We start from the raw sequence: 19,901 nt of genomic DNA on the forward strand, positions 1-19,901 counted from the left end.
ATTTTATCTCCGTTCCCCTTCTCCTTATACTCTCTCAGATTGAAACACCAATATAAATTCCTAGCGTATTTCCTTTAAATAGTCTGTAGCCTGCATATCGCTCAGGGCGATGGGTCAGGGTAAATGAATACAACTCAACTCAACTCAACTCAATTAATCAATCAGTCCTAGTCCCAACCACAATGCCCCCTCCTGCACTCTCCTTAGATAGATAGGTAGGCAAGAGCACGCCAACGCCGTTCAAACCTCAAACACGCTTTAAATGCCCTGCTCCACGCACGCAGCCGCCCCGTCCCGTCCCGTCCCGTCCCGTCTGGCTGTCTCGTCCTATCTGTCCATGTGTCCTCTTCACGGCGACGGTGACGGTGACGGTGACGGTGCAGCGTGCTCGTGCTCGTGCTCGTGCTCATGCTCGTGCTCTAGCTCGCTCCTACATGCACGGGCGCCAGGCCTGTCCCGCCGTGGTAGGCAGGTATATGCATTGCGGGTGCCGGGTGCCGGGAGCGAAAGCTCCGAGCGGGCTGAGCGGGCCCAGCGGGCCGGGATTGCGGTTTGGGGTTTGCAGTCAAGCTGTGGTGCGCGTGTGTGTGCGTGTGTGTGGGGGCCTGGAGTCTAGCTCGGCGCAGGAGTGTGGTTGGCGGGGTCGGGTTCGCTTTTAGTTTTATGTTTCGACGTGCGCATAGTGCGCGGGCGCGGCGGTTGTGTCGTCTATCTTCTTTTACAATATCTGTAGGCAGGGTTCAGTTCGTCGCGTGCCGTGCGTGGTGGTGATGTCCTCTGAAAGCTTGGGGGCATCTGGCCCTCGCCACGGCTCACTTGCACGGCACGAGACGCGCCGCTCGAGCAGGCAGGGCGCATTCCATGCCCAACTCCACAGCAACTGCAGCGCACACAGTACAGACCTCAGGCTACAAGCTCAGGCGGTCCAAGCTCAAGCGATCAATACTGCGCGCGCGCTTCACCATGCCCAGCTTGTAGAAGCGCTCCTCGCCCGTCGCCGTCCGGCCGCCTATATACCACTTCTCCGGGGCAGCGCCGGGGCCGGCCGCGCTGGAGACGCGCTCGCGGAAGCCGCCGTCGGAGGAGCTGTCGGAGCCGCGGCGCTGCTTTGCGTGGGGGATGGGGAAGGGAGGCGAGGCGGGCGAGGCCGGGCTGGCGTAGCTGTTGTTGTTGGCGGCGCTGTGCGTGGCATGGCTGGTGTGGGCGGGCGAGCCCGGCGACTTGGCGTACGCGGCTGCAGTTGCGTGGTGCGGGCGCGTCGTCGTTGTCGGCTGGAAGTGCGCCGTGGCGCTGCTGTGGTGCGGCTTGCTGTGGATGTTGCGCGGGCCGGCCGGGGCCGAGGACGTGTCCGTGTCGTATGGGGAGGCGGAGGCGGAGGAGCTGGACGAGCTTGACGACGGCGGTGAGGCTGCTCCTCCTGCTGCTGCTGTTGCGTACGAGGGCTGCTGCTGTGCGGATGAGGGCGGCGACGCTGCTTTTTGGAATGCTGATTGCGCGCGGAAGGCGGCGAGGAAGTTGGAGAAGAAGGGCCGTTGGTTGGTCGTGGTCGGCATGGTGGTGAGTGGGTGGGGTGGGTGTGGTGGTGACGGTGTAATCCGTAGGTAGGTGGCTATGGATATGGGGAGCAGGTCGCGGGGAAGCGGCTGCTCATATGAAAGCCGGAGAAGAGGTGAAAGAGTCGTGTTCGCGGCGCGGTGTTTGTTGACCGGAGTCGGTTCAGGCCGCCCGCTTGTGTCTCGGGCAGAGGTATTGAGGTAGTATGCGGCGTGCGGAGTCACCCGTTGTTTGCGGCGCAGTAGAGTTTGAGAGGACGTGGTACTCCTAGGGTCGGATCGACGGTAGCACGAGATTGAGATTCGTCGAATGTGAAACGGACGGAGGCGAGAGGGAGGGGGGGAGGAGAGGCGAGGATGAGGACTGCGGGGAGGCGGAGGAGGAGGAATATTGCGGAGAAAGGCTTGGGGGACGCCTCTTTCACGTTGACGTTGTGGGCCGTCACTTGCCAGACGCCGAGCGAAAAAGAGCCGGATTACACTGATGACGCTGCTGATTGGCTCCGCATCACCGAGCCGGTCCCCTTACCCTACTCGACGACGACAACTCCGTAAAAATATCCCACCATGATGCGTCGTCCCATGTGATGCGGCGACTCGGCTTGGGCCGGCTCTCCCCCCGGCGTCTGGTCAGCTGGCAGCGCACGCACGAATCGGCACTGGCACCTTCTCATACTACCGTCTCACAAATGAATCGATTGCTCTATGGCTGACTAGAGTACACCCGCCCTCCATGTGTCCACCTCGGTACGCGTAGAGTGATATCCGCTTACTGCACAAACTCGCCGTTAGCACATGCCTCGAAACAGCCGTTTGTGGAAACAAGTGTAAGGGTTGAAATGTCAGAAGGAACAATTGGATTAGGATAAAGCTTTCCGCATTGATATCTCGGAGTGAGCTGAGTAAAGTGTGTCATCATGTAGGAGGGAGGAGAGAAGGAAAATTTTGTAACATACCCTATGCGCATGAGCAGAGAGCAAGTGCTTCTCTGCTTAAATGAGTATGAGCCAGCATGTAGCTCCTCTCCCAGCACGCCAGGCCGTGAAAGCTCTGCTCTGTCAGCGAAGCGCAGCAGCCAGCTCCTTAGATCGGGCGCTCATCACGGTTGCATCGCGCGCGCAAAGACGCTGCTGCGAGCGTCAAAGAAAGAGTGTGTGAAGAGAAAGAAGGGCGGCAGTGGGAAAAATTCAGATTTTATGTCTCGCGGCGCGCATCGGCCCGGCGCTGATTGGCTGGCCCGGTAGAGACCAACTTCAACATCACTCCTGCACGCCCGCCCGGCCGCCCATCATCACCCACCCACGCAACAACCCATCGCAGCCTCACAGCTCCCACCCACCACGACAATGGTACCGGCGCACCCTGCCCCCATCCCGCTCTGTCACCTCTCCCCCCAACCCATCTCCTCCCCTCGCAACACCAGCACCAGCACCAGCTCCAGCACCCAGCACCCAGCAACGCCAGGTCCGCCAGCTAACCACCCGCCAGTCCATGCCCCAACACCCCGGCCACCACGGCATGCAGCCCTGGGCCCAGCGGCCCGGCTACGCCTCGTACAAGTCGCCCTACGGCCCGCAGTACGTCCGCCCGCCTTCGTGCCCCAAGAACTTGGGGCTCGCTCCAATTCAATGCCGTTGCTGACGCCCGCTCCCCCTCCCGCACAGGTACAAGACGCAGCTGAACTTCCACGGCATCGACGCCCGCCGCGCCATGAAGTTGTACGTGGCCCTCTGACCCCATTCCGGTCCCACCACCCACCCAGTCTTCGCGGCCGTCACTACCCGCCGTCGGCGGAGGAGCATTGGCTCGCGGCGGATGGAGGAGACGACGGTTGAACAATTGGGCAAACGACACTGAGCGGCAATGAATGCTGACATCGCACAGCGGCACCACGGCCGCGGCCTTCGGCGGCGTCGCCGGCGTCTTTGCGCTTTTCTTCTTCGCTGAGATCCCCCGCGTGCGCAAGGACATCATGCAGAAGGTGCCCATCCTCGGCGACTACTTTGTGCAGGAGATTGCGCCCGAGGACAACCCGTTCTAAGCGCTTCGCGCTCGCGTGCGTGCTTGCTTGCTTAGATGGGGGACGAGAACCGGTGGGGGAAGACGAAGAAGAATCAAGGGGAATAAGACTTGGTTGGAGCGGCGTCTGATGAAGTGGGGACGATTGCATGGGCGAGACCAGGTGCTGGCGTGGACAATTGCTGTTCCTTAGACGTCCGGCGCTGGCTGTACCATATTGCCGTTTGTTAGCGGTTGCGGCGAATAGACTTTCTTTGCGTCTGGCGCCTACACTACTCGTGTGCACCTGGCATTGATATCGTGAAGACGGTTGTACGAGGCCAAACTCGAAGATTGAACCCGAATCGCTAGTATGCTACAGCAACAGCCCCATGCTCATCCCTGGTCGTCATCCTCGGCGTACTCCGCCACGTGCTCTATCTAATTCGTAGGTAACCGGCCGACGACCTCGGCCATCTCGTCATCAGTGTAGATCCTGAAGCCCCTCTCCCTGGTGACGCTGGCCAGCTGGACGTTCTTGGAGTCCAGCTTCTCCTCCATGACCTGCTTCAGCGTCTTGAGGGTCAACACCTCAGCCTCGGCCAGCGTCAACGACTTGTGGAACTCGTTCTGCAGCTCGGCCTGCGCACCCTCCGAACCGGATCCTATGGCCTTGGCATCGTATCTGTAGAAGGTACCCGAGGGCTCGGCGTGGTAGCTATTCGCACGGGGTCAGCGGCGGGCATAATCCATCAGCAAAACGGGCGGGGCAAACTCACAGGCTGGGGCCGTCCTCATCGTAGCCGGCAATGAGGAGCGCGACACCAAAGGGCCGACTCATGATGCTCTCCTCGCCCTCGGCGCCCTCGCCAAAGCGCAGCGCCAGGTCGCAGATGGCCTGGGTGCAGCTCTCGACGCGCAGCGGCTCGGCGTAGTGGAAGGCGTGGTTCTGGCTCTCGACGCGCGCGTGCTCGATCATGCTGCGCGCGTCGGCCTGCAGCCCGCTCATCGCGCACCCAATGTGGCGGTCGATCTCGACAATCTTCTCGACCGACGACGTCTCCAGCAGCGTCGACGTCACGCGCTTCTCAACGCCTAGGATCACGCCTTCGCCCGTCGCCACCTGTCGTCTTGCTGTCAGATAGGGCTGTGTCTGCGGGAGAGGGGACGGCCGGGACCTACGCCTATCGCCGTGGAGCCGAGCTTGATGGCCTCGAGGGAGTATTCGACTTGGAAGAGACGGCCTTCCGGGGAGAAAGTGCTGGACAGGGTCAGCTGAAGCGTCTCTGACGGAGTGGCAGGAAGCGAGGCTCACTTGATGCCGCGATCTGGGATGCGTCAGTCATGTCAGCCGCGGGCAGGGAAGCTGGAGCTGGTGTTTGCTGGGAGCTCACTCACCATATTCCGACCGTGCGATGAACATGTTGGCGGGTGTGCGGGTGACGGGATGGCGTGTCTGGTGGAGTGGTTGGACGAGCCCGCTGCCGTGGGGGTGGTGGGACGGGAGGAGATATTAAAGGCGGCGGAGGGCGGGTTTGCGGTGGGATGGCGTAGGAGCTCTGGTTGCTGCGTTGGAGCTCCAGGCACTGGCGGCGTCGTAGATCGGCCCGCCAAGCCCCGACTACGCTTGACCGTGTTGGGATGCATGATAACAAGTCCGCCTGGCCGTCCGCCTCCACTCCTCCTCACTCCAGCTCCAGGACATTTTGGTTGACAGCATTTCGCAATCGCTCTTCGTCTGCAAGCGCCGCCTTGCTTCTACCATTGAGCGTGCATCATCTTGCCTTTCATCTGTCTTCGGGACTATCACTGACCAGGACGCTAATAGTCAATTGCTTTTCGCTGAACTTCAAGATCAACACAGCTTGCCTTCGTAGACCGAAGAGGCTTCTTGGATCTTCGTGTGGAGCCATCAAAGAGTTTGCGCTTTTCTCTCTTTTCGTTATCTTTCGGACGGCTACGTACAGCCTCCAACAACTTCTTGCGGAAAGCTCTATGAGTATGAGTTTCTTTGATCCGCCCTCAAGCAAGTTCAGGATACTACTAACTTCTACATGCATTCCGTCTTCGCGACTACGATACTGTGGCTTAAAACGGCAAATGATTCTGCCTTTGGACAAGCCAGCCCACAAACATCGTACGGTATGGCGACTGGTTGTTTGGAGACGAAAACAAAAACAGAGACTGCTGATATGTACAATCTCATCACAGGTAGCAGCACTGTGTCTCTGAATGTTTTCTGTCACCGTCTAAAAGCAAATCCGTTCCCATCGCAGCCTGTACGACATCATGCCTGCGTTTGTAGACCTTCCTAAGGAAATTCTCCTGGAGATCTCTAAGGTCTGTGGTCGCAAAGAACTCACGACTCTTGCCTTGACGTCCAAGGCTATGAACTTTGGGGCCACGCGATACCTATACGAGACCTTCAACTTAACATTCGGCCACTATGGCACCAATGCCACCCTTACGCTACTCCTGCGCACGCTTCTGGGTCAACCTTCGCTTAGGGTACGCATCAAGCATGTCCGGCTGACCTATATTCCCGAAACGCGGTTACAAAGAGATTCAATTGCCCACTATGCGTTGCACGCTAAAATGACATATCCTTCGCAGACTGGACATCACCGCAGTATCGAGCCTCCATGTAGCACTAAACCTCAACATATTGCTGAGCCTCAACATAGCTTCCAGAAACAGAACACTAACTCCGAACAAGACGAGGAATTCGAAAAGATAGAGGCTATCAGTTCAACGCTTTTCGAGGCGGCTTCGCAGCAATTCCAGCTAAGCGGAGTCTTAACCGCCTTGGGTCACAACTGGAAGCACCACGTGCGCAAGGGATATGTTGATGGCCTTGTCGTCTTGCTCCTGATTATGCTCACGGATCCAAGATCATTGACCCTGCGAATTGCTCCGGAGAGGAAGATGACTATCCTCAGAAAACTGATCTGGCATGCTCACGACACAAACTTCAGTGCCCCGCTCAACCACCTAGGATCTCTGATACGCATTAGCGATGTCACTGTAGTCCCATACTACAGAGATTGCTTGAACGGAGACCACACTCTTCTGAGAGCCCATGATTTCTGCTACTTTCCCCATCTCAAAGAGATGAAATTATCCCTCCTCGAGCACCCGGGGAAGCCCTTCTCTTGGTTCGCCGGCACGCCTTCGCTCACGAGCATGAAGTCACTGGAGATTGCGCCAGCTTTGATAACCGAAGAGACCCTCGACGCCATCCTCAGCATGATGCCGAACCTGGAGCATCTTCACCTCATGATCCACCGTATGGGACGGAGCCAATGCTGGCTCTCCCCTGAGCTCAATCTGGACGCCTTAGCCCAAGCGTTTTCGCACGTCCAATCGACGCTGAAGACGCTCGTTCTCTCGCTCGCTTTCCTCGAATACCCATGCGAACAAGACAAGCAGGACGCACTGACCGGGACGCTGGGCTGGCTCCAGCCCTTCCGCAAGCTCGAGCGCCTCACCATCTCCCCCGAAGTGCTGTTTGCGGGGCAAGACCTTTGCGGCAGCAACCCCCTCGCGGCGATACTGCCTCACCAGCTGCGCCACCTGACCATTCTCGACGACCTCGACTGCCGCGTGCAGAACAAGTGGACGGCGCGCCGGCCGTGGGGACCAGCATTGCACAAGCTGCTGGTGGCGGCGGGGAAAGGCGAGATGGCGTGCCTGCAGAGCTTGACGCTGCGGGTGGACGGGGCGTGCGTGTTTGGCGAGACGACGGCAAGCACGACGAAGCGCTTTGGGCAGTCGTTTGCGCAGGCCGCGGCGGCGGGTGTGGCGTGCAGCGTCGTGTGTCGCGTGCATGAGGCGCTGGACTGTTGGGGGTTTGGGTGCTTGCTTGCTGGCAGGGGTGGGAGGGTCGAGCCGAATAAGGCGCTGCTTTTGCGGTTGGGCGATCGTCCGTTTGCGTGTTTTAGGTTTGGGGGGGTTTGAGGTGTCGTGGCGGTGATGGTGGTGGGGATTGGTTTCTGAAGGTGGTTTTGGATGTTGCTAGTTTTGGCCATGTGGGCTGTTGTCTCTTTGGTGTCCCCATGGAAACCTAGTTGGGTTGGCGCAAGGCAAGTGGAGAAGAGATCTCGTGGAGGTATGTACTAAAAGCGTCTGTATGCTAAGAAGAATCAGACGAGCCTTCCAGCCGGTCAGCGAGTTTCTTCACATTTCTTAACGCTCATCCGCACAAAAAAGGGATGAAGAGCATATCCAACCGTGAGCACACACGATCGCAATCTCTCGGTCCACCTACGGAGTGGTCTGTAGAGGGCTTTGAAGGCGCTGCGTGCACTCATACATGCTCCTGTAAGTGGGTTTATATTTAAACTTCGACTATTTTATGATACCCATGTAGTACAATCGGCTTATATATGTCACTTGTAGCAGGTTATTTAAAGATTCCGTCGACCTCTGGTCCTTTGTGCACTGGCGCATGGCGTTTTGTGCGCTTATGGCGGCTGACGGGCGTGGTTGCCCTAGTGGTTGCCTTGAGGAAATCGTACACTGTTACCCAAAAGTATCGGCGTCCGAATAGCTGTGGCCTCGAAATCCATATTGTTTCCATACTTAGGATTATACGCCTATGCAGCTACAACCGAACGAAGTTGTTTATGAAAGAATATCATTCGGTTAAGTGGCAAGCTAGGCAGTGTATGTATTCCTATGGAGGCATGCAGAGGGCACGGCTCTAGGGCTGCAATATGCAGTACTACCCAAGAAAATGCCGCTTCGTAACGCAATGAGATAGAAGCCTCGCCCAAATTATCCGTCCTTACCAATAGCCGATGGCTTACGATGCTAGACATAGATTTAGCCTTGGGAGACTCATTTGCCTACTTGTTGCCTACTTGGCATAGCACAACGCAAGACTTTTCTTTTGGGACATAGGTTGTACAGTATCACCTGGAATCCCGAACTAAGCCTTGTTACAATGCATTCGCTGACCGGCAGCTGCTTTGATTGGAAACAAATAAGCCTTAAAGCTGCACCAGTGTACTGTTTAAAAGCTTTTGACTCTCGACTAAAACCTCAAGACGAACATCAGCAGTTATTGATACCCGTCCTACCCACTAACCATGACACTCCCTCCAAGACGAGCTACTCAAGGCTCACTTTCCGGGCATGATGAAGTACAAACAGCCTCCCAGCTCATTCCACCAGAAGTTCCAGACCAGAGCGAGGTTCATCAGCCGAGAGGATTATGGTCTCCACTGTTCCTCCGCCCACATACTCTCGCCTTGTTTGCATGCGCCTACTTGATGCTATCTATTATATTGGCAGCACTAGCTTGGTACTCCTCCATCCACAAAGGAATTTGTGCGGTGAATCTTTCAAATCACTACCTCTGGAATTACGCGCCAACGGCATGTGAGTAAACGCATACGTTGCCAGACAATTAAATACTAATTTCATAGTGTTTACTCTGTTCTCTGTTTTGTGGTCACAAATCGACTACCGCACAAGATCAATAATGCCGTGGGTACTCATGGCAAGAAAGCTACAGACTGCGGACAGGAGTGTGCTTCTTGACTACGTATCCCCCAACTTGGTTTCCGCATGGATAAAGGCCATCAAAGCAAAAGACATACCTGTCGCGATATCAATATTTGGGGCTGTACTCAACAAGTTGTTGATCATCTTGTCTACCAGCCTTTTCACGCTCGACATTGTTAATTATACTACCGCGTCCATAACCACAGAAGGCGGCAAGTCGTTCGTAGCGTCAGCATTCAACGCATCATTAGTCAACCAAGAACCTGTAGCAAGGGTGTTCGGGACCGAACATCTTGAAATGGGTTATACCATAGGAACTTCCAAAAAGTACGCTGCGGAGGTGCCACCCCTACGAAACAGTAAGTATGGTGTCTCATAGAACTCCATCTATGTGCCTACTAATTGTATGAAGGCAGTTCAACTCTGGAGAATACGTCTCAAGTCGATATCATTAGTGCTTCTCTTGACTGTGAAGACGCTGGCCAACTCCAGAACTCATCTATCTCGGCCACAGGCACTGGAGTGCATATTGGATCCTCTCCCAATGGAGATAACGAAACCTATTACAACAACGAACTCTTTTTCGAAAACCACAATGGAACCGAGACAATATATCAAATGCTCCCATACGTTTCTCCCTACCTTGGAGGCTACCGCATGCGGGCCACCCTAAATTCAAGTTCCTGCTCATCAATCCAAGTGGCTGGGGGCGTCCTTGGTTACCCGAATACCCTTATGGATCGATCACCAACACTTAACTGCAGTGATGACAGCTATCGGTTCGTTTTCGGGCTGTATGGTGAGACCTCGACTGGAGAACGCGGTGGTGGCAGCCAGTTCCTAGTGTGCAAGCCTACATATCGGGTGCAAGCGGCTAATATGACATACAAATACGACACTTCGGAAGGGAACAAGTGGACCATTAAAAACTTCACTGGCGACCGGAAACTTGAAAATTTTACAGCAGAAACTATCTTCGAAGGCTTCTATGGGGCAATTAAGGACCTGAACATAACTGTCTTGCTAAACAGAACATCGCCGCAAGCCCACATCGACCCCTTCCTGCATGATTTGGAGCTACTAAAGAGTACACTCATAGAGCTCTACGAAGCCACCACTGCCCAAATCTTGAGCCAGCATCTACTCGTTGAGAACACCAAAACTTTTCAGGTAGCAGAGATCCGGGCACAAAGTCGGCTACAGCTTCAGGGATATGGCTTATGGTCCACGGAATGTGCGCTCATCCTGCTTGCGGTCATCAGCCTCAGTCTATGCTACTCTTTCAAGGCCTCTGTACTCCCGAGGGATATTGGATCCATAACCGGACTTGCAACCATCTTGGCTCGTGACCCCGAATTCATGGAAAGAATTGATGGGTCTGGTTCAAAATGCTTACAAACAATTCGAAGAGACCTTTTTACGACCCAGTTCCAAACAGAAGCCATCTGTAACGATCACGATACGACGGATGTCTTTCGTATTCGACCACTCACAACAGCAAATACGGAAAAAGTCGAGCAAAGTACCAAATTGGACTCTGGTAAATGGTACAATCCATTTGTTGTAACGCGCATCGGAAGACTGTGTACCATCGCTATCGCTGTCATCCTAGTGATCGCACTAGAAAGCATTTACCAGACTTCTATCCATAACCACGGATTTATGACGGTTGCTATTCAAAAACACGCCGAGTACACTTCGCGATACATCCCTGCGGCCATTCTTGTTTTATACAGCCTATTATTCAGCGCACTCGATTTTGAGCTCAAAACGTTTCAGCCATATCTAAACCTCCGAAAGGGATCCGCCACAAGTCAGATCAGCATCGATGAACACTACCTCGGACTCTTAGGTCTCCATGGATTATGGAGAGCATCCAGGAAGAAGCAATATTGCATCGTTGCTACCACCATAGGCATGTTTGTAACGCACTTCCTCACTATCATAGCTAGCGGCCTTTACACGGTCACTAGCGTTTATCAACAGAAGCCTATCCAGGTTCTCCAGATGGATCGAGTCAACATAGAAGCGTTCAGCGACATCAATCATATAAGCTACCAGGAAATTGGCATGATCGCGGCGACTTTGGTCCTCGACAAAGATATGGATCTTCCTCAATGGTCATATGATTCATTCATAGTTCCCACTATGGACCTGGTTACCCAGCTCGACAAAGATGAGCATTGCCAGGGTGTCACAATCACTGTTCCAGCAACGCGAGCCAACGCTAATTGCACAGTGATAATACCCTCGAATGTCAGTATTGAAGTTAACGATTTTAATCAAAGACGAGAATTTACCATGGACTTTGATTTCCTTTCAATTTGTGGAGGCGACCCGAGGGGTAAAAGGCCTTTAAAAATAGACGTATACGATCGCCCTACTGGATTCGCCTCTTGGAATGATAGAAGCGATGACTTCTTCCACTGTCCTGAATACCTTGTTGTTGCTGGGCATGCGTACCCAGAGAATAGGAGCTGGAACCTACGTGCTCTACATTGTAGGCCGTACCTGGAAAGTATCGATGTACGCATCGAGCTGTCCTGTCCTGGTCTCATCGCCAATCGCAAAGTTGTGCCACTTCTAGACGAATCAACACGGAAAACTTTATCAACGGCTGAGGTCCCCGGTATCGATCAGAACCTCCTACTACCGTATATACGTTCGGAATTAGAAGGAATAGACAGATACCTTAAAGCCAGCGACGGGAGTTTCAATGGTACTGTGGACGGATTCTTTGGCACTGTAGTCCGGCGAGGGACGCCCTTGAAAAGCCTAACCAACAACTCCGAATCCCTGAAAGCAGCCGTGGAAGACATGTATCCGCGAATCATGGCTCAGATTCTGAACCAGAACCGCGTCAAAGCCGATCCGAAAATATACAATGGGACAGCACAATTCCAAAATCGGTTTCGACTTGTCCAGAACGGCGCATCAACGCGCGTGCTACAAGCGCTGCTTGTAGCAATGGCTCTTTGCATAGCAGCTACGCTAATGGGCAGAAGCACAAAAGGCGTATTACCGAAGAATCCTCGCAGCATTGCAGCTGTTGCTAGCTTGTTGGCTGGATCATCTTTATTGCACGACGACATAATTCCGCCCGGTTCGGAGTGGCTTAGCGATGAGGAACTCGAGTGTAGGGAACTCTTCAAGGGCCTGGCATTTAGCATTGGTTGGTGGAAGGATGAGGATATGGATATAGATGGGCAGGAAAGCGTAAGTCGGTTTGGAATTGATATTGGCAGTGTGGATCGAAGAGACGTTTAGTCCTTTAGTAGTAGTTTGTTTAAGTTGTAGGCGGAATGTTTATAGGTTGGATTTAGCAGTGCTTAATTAGCTAGTATGTAGTTAAAGTGCGGAATCGACCAATCGAACTTCAGTAACTGGATCAAACCTAGTATCTAGCGTTAAATTACCTACCGGTAAACGAACCTTCGCTTAACGGTAAGGTTGATTTACAGGTACTAGTGTGGTAGAGCTGACTGCTCTTTAGTTTTTTACGTATTCTTCGCTAGTAGGTCGTTCGTAGCATAACTTCGAGCTAGTAGTAGGTAGGTAAGAATTAATAACTAATTTTTATTTACTACTTTTTACCTTTAGTTAACTTTCTATCTCTATAAATTTATCTTTATTATCTTATAGGAATCGGTCTTTACGGCCCTACGTACCTAGGCCGGCTACTAGAGCTACTAGGCCTTTTAGTATAGTCGTACTACTACTACTACTACTACTAGATCTGCCGCCCTCGTTCGCTGCGCCTACTATAGGTCGAGGTATATAAAGGCAGCGCCTCTAAACTAGAAGTTAGACCGCAGGGTATAAATTAAGTCTAATCTACGTCTATAGTTCACTACAACGACAGTATTGTTTGTAACGGCATACTTTTAGGCCTATTATTTTGATTGGCACGCTCTGCATCCCCTATCCTATTTTGTTGGAGCGCGTGCGACAGTGGAACGGCATTGCCATGTGAAAACCGTAGTAGTTGTGTTACTTATGGGGCGGTATATTGCAGCCTGCGAGGTAGCAAAGCTGAGGCACAATGACGCTGTTCTTCTACGGCGGCGTATCTTCCGCGCCTTCGCCTTCTGAATCCTCGCTGTGGATGTCCTGTTAAATTGTCGGAATAGGCTTGAAAATATTTACACTCAGCTCCGATCATGAGTATGGTAAGTAATTTATAACCCTAGAGCATGAAGGTTATTAACAACCCTGTTTTTAATGGTGAAAGGTACAGCAACATTTGTCTAGCCACTCTAAAGCTTAGTCCATCTGCTACTATTCTAATCCTACGGGTCACGCAGAATTCGTTCAGTGTTCACGTCGCAGTGAAACGTATTTATCAGCGCAGGCGCATAACCATCCACTTTGGGACAAATAAGTCGCCTAATCATGGCATTTCCGATCGACAGCAGCCTGACGATAGTCAGCGTAGCCAACCAGAGTAGACTTCCCAAGGCCAGTAGCGTCAGGATCGACTGCCGGCACCTTTCAAAGAAGCGGCACCACACACATGCATGCACTGCCAAAAGATTATTCTTCGGCCTCCCCAAAGCCAGCGGCGCTTGCTATCGTTGCGAAAAGATGAAGTTACATTCAAGTCCGAAGGATGTCTACGCAAAGCCAAAGATAGGTGCACATTTATCCAGTGGGCCTTGGGCACTCGCTTCTGCTACACTGAAACCATGCGCAGTGCGCCTTCTTTCGAACACTTTATAAAGTTCCGGATCACAGATCTTGAAGGGGAACATGGGGTATTCACGACGGTAGAGAGATCAGAGGTTCTCACAAAGTCAAGCAACATGTACAAAGTGTTCAACGCCGCGTGTTTCACCAGTGCAGGTAAGTCAGTGGTGCTTGACATAAAGAATGTTAAACCAGATTACGCGACTAATATTTGACTTTCCAGACGATCCAGCAGCGGCCTTGATTCCAGCTAGGCCGCTAAACAGAGACATCGCATCCAGCTCAAGCTTTATTCAAGCTTCTAGGTGGCTGGCGACATGCACGATGCACCACCAAGAGCGGGTCTTCGTTCAAGCCCACGAGGCTCATCTTCGTTGGCTTCAGCAGAGGTCTTCCTAGACTCGTCATAACGGAAGGAGTGGACGTGGCTTCATACGCAGCTCTAAGGTAAATTTAAATTGACTGAGCCATCTCTACCTAGCGGAATAGAAGCTGACGCAAGCAACGTGGAACCAAAGCTACTGTTGGGGCAACGCGAAGCAACGAAGGACGGTAAAAGGCAATCTAGCTTCGCGCTGTGCCCAGCTTGACCTGGAAGAGATACCGCGCACCATTCGGGACGCCATATACACGGCACGACAGCTCGGGATCGCATATCTCTGGGTCGGCCAAGGCCGAACTAGACCATATATACAGCCCTACATACCGGCATCTTCGTACAGTACCCCCTCCCTCGACATTCTGGATCATGCGCCTCTGTCAAACGAACGTTATGCTCCTTCCCACGTCTGACACCGGAGCTGTTGTCAAGAGAATTGGTGTCCCGGGCCTTAGGACCGCTTACCACTCTCCTAGTTAGTTACGGCAAATACAAAATTGGGCGCAGAAGCACGAACGCCGGCTAATCACACTTATATAAGATATATAGATTTAGGTTGACAGTCCTTTGTTTGAGCGTAGGCAGTGAGACTTATCAAAGGGGTTTTAGCTAATGATAGCATCTGATACAAAACATAACCCACACTCAATTACAACACAACAACATCCAATATAAAGGCGTAGGCACAGTAATCAGTAGAGATGACCTTTACGTAGTGTACAGCACATGTCCAGTAACCCATAGCAACAACAACAGCAACAACAGCAACCCATATCATACCATCATAAATTCATTCATCCAACCGTAGATACAGTAGATACAGTAGATAGATAGATACTTCCCATCAAGTTCATTTTCCTCAGTTTATACACGGCCTCCCCCTCTCCCTCTTCGCTCCTCCCTCTATCTCCCCCTCCCTCTCCATCCCCCACCCTTCCATCCCACCTTCCCACACACAAGCGCGCATACGTACGCGACACACTCAACTACTGCAAACTCGTTACACCCAGTTCTGTCAAAAAGCCACACGCACACACGCAGGTACGCAGCGCACACAAAAACGAAACCAAGCAACGAAAAAGCAACGGCCAGAGAAAAGAAGAAACAGCACACATCACTCAGCAAAAACTCACTAATAATCCACCAGCTGCAGCCGGCGTCCGATATTCCTGCGCACCACCTCCTTGCTCTCGCTCATGGCCGCGGCGTCGGCTCTGTCCGCGCGCGCCTTGAGCGCCGCTTGCAGCATGCCCGAGTCGAAGAAGCCGTCTGTGTTGTGCGGGGGTGATGCGTTAGCTTTTTGTGGTTTGTTTTATGTTTTGCAGTTTGTGTTCTGGATTCGGGGGTTTGGTTGTGGGCTGAAAGGGAAAGGAAGTGAAGTGGAGTGAAAGGAAAAAGGGGAAAGAAAAGAAAAAGAAACTTACACCCCCCCAACTCGTCATCGCTCTCGCCCTCCCCCGCAGAACCAGTCCGCGCACTCGCCCTCTCCGCCTCCCCCTTCCCACCCACACCAGCAAGGCCATTAACCCCCGCACCAACACCAACAACCCTGCCCCTCGCCTTGATCCTTGCATCCGCCGAATCCTCTTTCCTCGCGCGGGCAACATCCGCCTCCCGGGCACGACTCGCGCCCTTCGCGCCACCACCGCTCGTCCCCCTCCGCCTCGTCAAGCGCAGCAGCTTCCGCATCTCCAAGAAATACGCATCTAGGGCGTCGATAAAGCGCGCGGTTTGGCGATGCTTGCTGCTAGCGCAGATACTCACGCTGCCGTCTTTGATAATGTAGCCGATGCCGAAGCCGTCGCCGCTGGTAGGGCCGAAGCCGAATTGGCGGAGAGATGGGTTCCCGCAGTTCGACGTCGACAGGATCGTCGTGTTTAGGCGGTCCCAGCCGCTGTCCGCGAACAGCGCTGGCATGCTGTGTTGCGCGGCAGCGGCTGTGGTGGGGGACCGCGGCGGCGAGCGTGAGATGCTCATGCCGGCGCCGGCGCCCTCGTCCGAGAGCAGCGAGGCCCGTCCGGGGCTGCCGACGACCGCGTCCGAGCCTACCGCCCCGTCAGACATGCCTGTCGGGCTCGACGGCCCGGTGCTGTACTCGAAGCTGGCGCCGTAGGAGGAGCTGGTGGCGGCCTCCTCGTCCAGCGCCCGCTGCCAGATGCAGTACAGCGCGTAGAGGTGGCGGTCCTGGCCTTGCGCCTTGGCGCACTCGCGCGTCACGGCCGTGTGGTTTTCGCACGCGCGGCGCAGCGCGTCGACCTTGGCTTGCGGCGGGTTTTCGCCCCAGAACGTCTGCACGAACTCGACTGAGGCTTCCGTCACGGGCCGGATGGCTTCCGTGCGCCCGTGGTAGAACATCTTGGTCATGGCGGGCTCGTAGACGCACTCCATGCGACCGTAGAGGCCGTAGTAGGCGGCCTGGAAGGCCATCTGCACGAAGGCGTCGGGCGAGAAGCCCATCGACGTCATGAACGTCTTGCCGTAGTGGCCGAACTCGAGCGTCTGGAACTCGTTCTGCTGGATCAGGTCCGCCAGTCGCGTCTCGGCGAACCGCAGCGCCGTGCTCAGCTCCGGCAGCATGTCCCACTCGAGCTTGTGCGGCGTCGTGTTGACGTCGCCAAACGACGCCGGGTCGCGCTTCGACGGGTCCGGCGACTCCGACGCCCACAGGCTGGGCGCCTGCCCGTTGATGGAGCGCGCGAACCGCAAGATTGTGTCTGTGTATACGTCGCTTGCGAACCGCAGCACCGTGTGTCCGTCCACGCCCGTGTGCTCAAAGTTGATGCCCGCGCTGCCGTTCTTGCACACAATGATCTGCAGCTTGTCGTACCAGCGGTTCGTGCACGTGCCCACCTGGACGCCCTTCTCGACCTTGTTGGTGCCGCAGAGCATGTTCATGCACAGGTCGGCGCTGGTCAGCGGCTCCGTGTAGTCGAGGCAGAGGATGAAGAGGGCCGAGTCGATGATGTTGAGGCAGTCCGAGTTGTTGGAGCCTTCTTCGCGGTGCAGCACGTCTCGCAGACTCGACCACACCTTGCGGTTCTCCGTGCTGAGAACGCCCAGCGCATTCTTTGCCGTGTCCTGGATGGGAATGTGCGACGCGTCGTCGACGATGACTTGCAGGTTGAGGGCAATGTCCTTCTCCGTCATAATGAGATCGTTGTTGTCGTCCAAGACGTCGAACCAGTAGAACTGTCCGCGGTCGAGCACGACTATGTGCTTAGCGTAGGGGTCCTGGCCAATCTGACAGCCGTTTTCCGTCGGTATCCTGGCGGTGCCAAATAGTCTCGAGTACTGGTACATGCAGAGCGGCTGGCCCTTGACGTTGTCGGGCGGCAGCTCTTCTTTCCGTACGGCGCGAACGAACGAGAGGGATGAGACAACCAGGGACGCTGCTCTGGTGACTTGGTTGTTTCTTGCGGGGGTAGGGTCATCTTCCAGCAAGAAGAAGGGGTTCAAGTTCAGGACAACGGGGTTGTCGAAGTTCAGATACGAGTCGTACCCTTTGTGATGTTAGTACTCGCATTTTTGGGGTTATGCTCGTCAGTGACTCACAGAACTGCTCAATGTAATTCGCCTTGCCGGCGGCGTAGTTCTTCAGCTTGTCCTGCAGCTCCGGGCCGTCACTCTTCAAGAACTCGCGGACGGCGGCTTCGCTGTCGCGGTACTCCTTTGCGGACTGAAGGGGTTTTAATGCGGCCAGGTACTTCTCGCATGACGACTCCAGGTCGGGGATGGGGAGCTTGGGGAGCTTGTCCTGGGCGGCGAACGTGACGCCGGGCTTGGACTCGGGGTTCGTGTCGGCAGCGAGAGGGTTCGTCTCGGCTTTCGAGTAGTCTTTGGTAAGGGTAGACTTTGCCGCCTCAGCGGAGCGGTGTTCACCGTTCATCTTGACGGTGCCGGCGTTGGTCGTAGTAGTGGTGGTGGTGCCGTTGCCGTTGGATAAGGATTCGGCGAGAGAGCTGGGCTGGGTAAAGGTGCGGACTGCCATGGCTCGGGGTATCAGAAATCAAGCGTACAGAGGAGAGATTTGGGTGGGAATGTTGAGCAACCGCAGGGCACTGCGGTAGAAATAATGACAGTCTTGGAGGCAGTAAGAGGGCATGGAGCGCTTGGGCTTTGGGCATGTGGAGGGCGCGGGAACGGATGGGCATTTATCAGGGTAGGACCAAAGCCATGTGAAGGCGTAGAAGCCACCCCCACATTCACGCCCATCCGAGCCCATGCCACCGGGGTCGGCGAGACGGAGAAGAGAAGCGACTCACCTGCGCCTAGCGGTGGCCTCTGCGCCGGTAAGCGGCTAGCCGACGCCTTTTATCGAGCCCCGGCCGGGAGGGAGGCGGGCGGACGAGAGGAAGCTGGTGTTGGTTAGGTAGCTTGGGGGGGCAGGGATCTGACGAATGGAGGATCCGGCTATGCGCCGCGTAGGGCTGGAGACGCAGAGACGGGTATGCTGTGCGTGCGAGTGTGCTTGGGAGTGCAGCTTGCAGGATGACCTCTCACGCGCGTTGGCTGGGTTTTGTTTCCAAAGGATGAGGATGCTTGAAGGGCTCGTGACGACTTTGAACGGCGACTACTTCTAACTACAGAACCTTTGGCTGGCCGTGAATGGCCACGGGGTATGGCGCAGCAGCAGCACTAGGTAAGGTGGGGGAAAGTAGCTTGCCTGGGGTCGCGAGCCTGGATGTGTGTTTGGGGGTGCACGGGCGGTCGAAGGGAACGCAGGCCTGGACGTCATCGTCACCTCGGGCGCCGCCTCGGGTCTCGCCCGGACATCCATCGCGGCCATCAGCTGGATCGACGAACGGATGGACGTGACGCGCAAACGCGCCAACACAAGCTGATGACGGATCTGCTGCACGTCGCGCCCGACTTCGACGCCGCCCAGTTCGCCCACCTGTTGCCCTCGCTCGACCGCCACCACCTCACCACTGCTGACCTGCTCACTCTCGATGCTCTCGACGTCGCCAAACGCGCCCAGCTGCCTCTCGCAGAGGTGCGTCGCCTGGTCGACGCCCTCATAGCTGAGCTACGCGTCGACGAGCAGAAGCACGACGACTGGCGCGCCATCAGCACCCTTGATGCCACGCTGGACGCCGAGCTAGGCGGCGGCATCCCCGCAGGCTATGTCACTGAGATAACCGGCGAGAGGTACGTGAGCAATCCACTCTCGCACAACAAGAGCCCAGACTAACAAACCACCAGCGGCGCAGGCAAGACGCAGCTCCTGCTCACGCTCCTTCTCTCCACGCAGCTAGCCCCGCCTGCCGGCCTTGCCAAATCCGCCGTCTACATCTCCACCGAGTCCGCGCTCTCCACGCCGCGCCTCCTCCAACTCCTCTCCTCGCACCCGCGCCTCGCGTCCCTGCCACCTGAGGACAAACCCTCCCTCTCCCGCGTCCTCAGCATCCAGACCCCGGACCTCGAGTCCCAGGACCACATCCTGCGGTACCAGCTCCCAGTAGCCATCACGACGCACAACGTCGGCCTCGTAGTCATCGACTCGGTCGCCGCGAATTTCCGCGCCGAATTCGACCGCGGAGGCGACGATGCCGGTAACAGCAAGAGCGGCGGCGGTGGTGGTGGAGGAGGAGCGCAAATGGCGCGCCGCTCGGCCCAGCTCGTCGCCCTGGGCGCCCTGCTCCGCAACACGGCGCGCGCGCACAACGTCGCCGTCGTCGTCGCGAACCAAGTCTCGGACCGCTTCGAAGCGCCGCCGCACCCGTACTCGCAGCCACAGACGCAGGCCCAGGCCCAGCCGCACAACGACGACTTGCTCC

The 19,901-nt window shown here is 55.3% G+C and overlaps 6 protein-coding genes across 6 annotated transcripts; 3 read left to right on the forward strand and 3 right to left on the reverse strand.

The window, feature by feature from the left end:
- Positions 1-762: 762 nt before the first annotated feature.
- Positions 763-1,985, reverse strand: K452DRAFT_102617 (uncharacterized protein; the record flags this gene model as incomplete). The annotated part of the gene is made up of 1 exon (XM_033534920.1): positions 763-1,985. A coding segment is annotated over one exon (1,077 nt), but the record flags the coding sequence as incomplete, so codon positions are not given.
- A 1,223-nt stretch (positions 1,986-3,208) lies between these two features.
- K452DRAFT_283176 (uncharacterized protein) lies at positions 3,209-3,677 on the forward strand. The gene has a single exon (XM_033539727.1). It carries the CDS (start codon positions 3,421-3,423, stop codon positions 3,592-3,594), a length of 174 nt encoding a protein of 57 aa, XP_033401592.1. The 5' UTR covers positions 3,209-3,420; the 3' UTR covers positions 3,595-3,677.
- Positions 3,678-3,992: 315 nt separating this feature from the next.
- K452DRAFT_294521 (uncharacterized protein) lies at positions 3,993-4,974 on the reverse strand (the record flags this gene model as incomplete). The annotated part of the gene is made up of 5 exons (XM_033541710.1): positions 3,993-4,269; positions 4,331-4,674; positions 4,734-4,812; positions 4,867-4,879; positions 4,950-4,974. 5 exons carry the CDS (start codon positions 4,972-4,974, stop codon positions 3,993-3,995), a joined length of 738 nt encoding a protein of 245 aa, XP_033401593.1.
- A 640-nt stretch (positions 4,975-5,614) lies between these two features.
- On the forward strand, positions 5,615-7,600 carry K452DRAFT_283178 (uncharacterized protein). The gene has a single exon (XM_033539728.1). The coding sequence runs from the start codon at positions 5,841-5,843 to the stop codon at positions 7,506-7,508; it is 1,668 nt and encodes a 555-aa protein (XP_033401594.1). The 5' UTR covers positions 5,615-5,840; the 3' UTR covers positions 7,509-7,600.
- A 1,041-nt stretch (positions 7,601-8,641) lies between these two features.
- Positions 8,642-12,392, forward strand: K452DRAFT_340388 (uncharacterized protein; the record flags this gene model as incomplete). Its single annotated transcript, XM_033545340.1, has 4 exons — positions 8,642-8,933; positions 8,981-9,418; positions 9,472-12,275; positions 12,372-12,392. The coding sequence occupies 4 exons, from the start codon at positions 8,642-8,644 to the stop codon at positions 12,390-12,392; spliced, it is 3,555 nt and encodes a 1,184-aa protein (XP_033401595.1).
- Positions 12,393-14,839: 2,447 nt separating this feature from the next.
- On the reverse strand, positions 14,840-18,391 carry K452DRAFT_263292 (uncharacterized protein). Its single transcript, XM_033538643.1, has 2 exons — positions 17,677-18,391; positions 14,840-17,624 (listed from the first exon to the last, which is right to left on the reverse strand). Exons 1-2 carry the CDS (start codon positions 18,110-18,112, stop codon positions 15,319-15,321), a joined length of 2,742 nt encoding a protein of 913 aa, XP_033401596.1. The 5' UTR covers positions 18,113-18,391; the 3' UTR covers positions 14,840-15,318.
- Between the last annotated feature and the right edge of the window lie 1,510 nt (positions 18,392-19,901).

The sequence above is a fragment of the Aplosporella prunicola genome (assembly GCF_010093885.1).
Source record: "Aplosporella prunicola CBS 121167 unplaced genomic scaffold K452scaffold_3, whole genome shotgun sequence".
NCBI lineage: Eukaryota > Fungi > Ascomycota > Dothideomycetes > Botryosphaeriales > Aplosporellaceae > Aplosporella > Aplosporella prunicola.

What these genes read in the sequence shown, in the direction of transcription:
- K452DRAFT_283176 (XM_033539727.1), top strand. Translation starts at nt 3,421, where the DNA reads ATGCTGACATCGCACAGCGGCACCACGGCCGCGGCCTTCGGCGGCGTC.
- K452DRAFT_283178 (XM_033539728.1), top strand. Translation starts at nt 5,841, where the DNA reads ATGCCTGCGTTTGTAGACCTTCCTAAGGAAATTCTCCTGGAGATCTCT.
- K452DRAFT_263292 (XM_033538643.1), bottom strand. Translation starts at nt 18,112, where the DNA reads ATGGCAGTCCGCACCTTTACCCAGCCCAGCTCTCTCGCCGAATCCTTA. An exon ending in GAATTACATTGAGCAGTTCT is followed by an intron (nt 17,625 to 17,676) that starts GTGAGTCACTGA and finishes AACATCACAAAG; the next exon opens with GGTACGACTCGTATCTGAAC.